This window comes from Nuphar pumila, unplaced genomic scaffold (genome assembly GCF_984573655.1).
Source record: "Nuphar pumila unplaced genomic scaffold, dmNupPumi1.hap1.1 HAP1_SCAFFOLD_1953, whole genome shotgun sequence".
NCBI lineage: Eukaryota > Viridiplantae > Streptophyta > Magnoliopsida > Nymphaeales > Nymphaeaceae > Nuphar > Nuphar pumila.
In genome coordinates, this window is record NW_028323803.1 from 9,530 (window position 1) to 12,644 (window position 3,115).

At 50.2% G+C, this 3,115-nt stretch overlaps 1 protein-coding gene across 1 annotated transcript; it reads right to left on the bottom strand.

The window, feature by feature from the left end:
- Nucleotides 1–1,510: 1,510 nt before the first annotated feature.
- On the bottom strand, nucleotides 1,511–2,444 carry LOC149808956 (Golgi SNAP receptor complex member 1-2-like). Its single transcript, XM_089995071.1, has 3 exons — nucleotides 2,373–2,444; nucleotides 2,152–2,223; nucleotides 1,511–1,864 (listed from the first exon to the last, which is right to left on the bottom strand). Exons 1-3 carry the CDS (start codon nucleotides 2,442–2,444, stop codon nucleotides 1,511–1,513), a joined length of 498 nt encoding a protein of 165 aa, XP_089851197.1.
- Between the last annotated feature and the right edge of the window lie 671 nt (nucleotides 2,445–3,115).

Consider the following 3,115-nt stretch of genomic DNA (forward strand, 5'->3'; position numbering starts at 1 on the left):
TGGTCCAAAGGGAAACCTGCATAATAACTGGGCTGGAAAAAGTCGAAAGCGCATCGTCAGCAACATCGTCTTGGTGCACTGGCACGTGATTTCTGCTCAGACAAGACAATCACGCTAACAAACTCACCGGCCAACAAAGTTGCCACCGGTCAAAACCGGGCAACACTCTCGTAAAACTGTCTTTTCACTGTCCAGCAACCTACCCGAAAGCACATTTCCAACATGTACATTCCAGCAAGCAGATGCTGCAGCCCCTGGGCAGCTCTGTGAGAAGGGTGGCCCAAGTCGTTTGCACTGTGCAGGTGCCGGTGCCCAGACATGACGGAAAGCACCTACCGGATAATTCGGTCGCACTTGTCCCCTCAAATCGATGACACTGCAACCATCGGCTGGGAGGAGCTGACCGACAAATCCACGACACAGCTTCTGCGAGGGCCGCTTGCACGCAGTGATAAGGAGCGCGCCGTTGCCTCGACTCCAATTGAGCCACTCAAGCAGTGTGAGAATCTGAAGAAGCACATAAAGCTCGTCGTCGAACGAATTGAAGCTTGCGGCGGACTGCTGGATTGAGTGGCTGGCACTTCTTGGGGGCAGGCACATGAACTGCCTGGCTGCCTCGAGGTTGATTGAACAGCAGGGAATGGTGGGGGGTGTGAGGTGTCCCCCAAAAGACATGAAGCTGAGTCGCGAGACTCGTCCTTCCTACTTTCGGCCCTACATCCTTGGCAGGAATGCTGTGACATGTGTAAGTAACGGGCGTTGACTCAGGCCGCAAGCCTGATGCTTGTTGCAGATGCCAATTTGACATGTCTCTACATCAAACTGGCAAGAAGAAAGGCTTTGTTGAGGGCCTTCAGGTGACCTCTGACCTGCTCCCATAGCAAGCAACAACACGTAGACACAATGCATCTCGGAGGTCGCTTCAAGTTATTCAGGAAACCCCCTTCCCCAGCATGTTCAACATTTCCTCGAAGCAAAATTGTGGATTTTGGTGCGTTACATGGTGTGACGGTGAACTAATGGCTTCAGAAAACTGAATCCCGCACAATCTACTCCACAACAGATATAGTACGGTAAAGATTCCTTTGGCCCATGTTTGGGTATCGTCCAGTGTCACGTGTCAATAAGCCATAAGAACGAGTACGAGCTTTCTCTGGGAATCAGTGCAATAGCATGACGGCCTCATGCAAACACACGAGTTCTCAATCACAGGTGTCCATCAAGCTTTGACCATGTACATATTATCGCAAGAATGTGCAGAGGCTGCTAATACAAAGCGCTACCCGATACACATTTGGGATGCATGCCTGATTTGGTGGTGTATGCAGAATGTATTGGGTGCACCAACGCACAATCTTGACAATTGTCCGGTTTGACAGGACATACACCTCCTCATCGGACAGATACAGAGAAGGAACACGCAACGCATTTGCATGAATTCAAACTAATCAACCTGATGCCAACGGCACACGACGTCTTCTCCAGATGCCTTCCATCAGCCCGTGGCATGTTACCGTCGCAGCCAGTACGCAAGAAGAAGGGTGGAGCAGATGACGATGACTGAGGTGATGATGATGGTGTCTTTAGACTTCTTTCGACGGATAGCATTCATCAAGCCATTAATCACTGGGAACTTGGCGCCAACAGACATGAGCTTATTCCCAATGTTGTCAAACAGACTGCGCTGGTCCCTAAGTGAGCTGCCAATGACCCCCGCCTGGTTCAGCACTGCGTCGATGGCGCTGGTGCTGGCCTGGATAGTGTTTCGCTCCCGCAGCAGAGCCCCTCCGCTGGCTTGAATGGTAACGCCGAGAAGGGGGGACACCTCTTTTGCTCCAGACAGCAATGCAGCTCTGTCTTGCGCCTGCAGACGCACATGCTGTCAACCATCACGTTGGTATTCTAAGATACCTGACACTCGGAGGTGGCTAAGTCTATTTGAATGCGGCAGTTTTCTAACCATGCACATCATCATTACATCACATAGATAAGGGCAAGTAATAGACAACAAGAAACAACGACAGCACATTCGAAGTGATACAGCTCGTTGAACGTCAGCGGTCGGAACAAGCAAGCCTGTCATAAACGCGCGGCTGCTGGCACGAGCTATATTTTGAAGAGAACGCCGGTACATGATAGCATTGCCCCTACATAAGCCAATGCTGAGTTCCCGTAGCGCATTGGTGACAAATCCATCCTTGATAACATCACCCCCAGCACTCGCTGTTATCGCCAGGGCACATCATCATCATTACATCGCACAGAGAAAGAGCAAGAGCTACGGCTTAGGCCGAAAACAACCACATCAACACATTCGAAACAATACAGCTCATTGAACGTCGGCGGTCGGGACAGGCAAGCCTGTCATGAACATCATTATCATCATCATCAGGTGTATCAGCCGGCACCTCCTCATCCAACACCCCCATGATCATCCCCCCCATGGCGAGCCTCCCTTCTTTGTACTGCTGTCCAATTCACCTCCTCAAAGTCCGCCCTTGCGCGGCTGGCGCACATTTCGCCTGAATTGCTAGCGTCATTTCATTATCTCATTTGACAGGGCACAAGATGTGTGGCACTGAATGTACAGCAGTCACTGTGAGAACCCTGCCACACTTTAACATGCCAGCATGGCAGCTGAAAATAAATCGCAAGAGGCCACCGAGGTGGTTGTCGTGTAATTTGCTGTTTGTCAGATACCAATCCATGTAAATCAACTGATGCTCAGGGTTTTCTTTGGATGACAAGACGTTTCAATTAGCACCATAAGTGTTGTCTATCATAGCATTGCTTACTCGTTTTGTCAATATCAAAATCATTTCGTGAACCATTGATGATTCTGGTGTGTGCGGTCGAGGCCATGCATGATGCGGTATCTTGGCGAATAGACTCTCACTCAACGTTGCCCTTCAGATGAGGCAAATTGCGTTGCAAAGAAACATTCATAGTGGTCCCTTCCTTTGGGAAAGAGGGGTTGCACTGCTGGCTCAGCCACAGGGCCTCCCCAGGCGTGCAAAGATAGCAGTGGTACGCACGTCCAACCTGCCAAAACTTGCCTATATTTATGTTTCAACTCTACGCTAAATCACAACCGCATGTGAAAACCTCAGCGCGG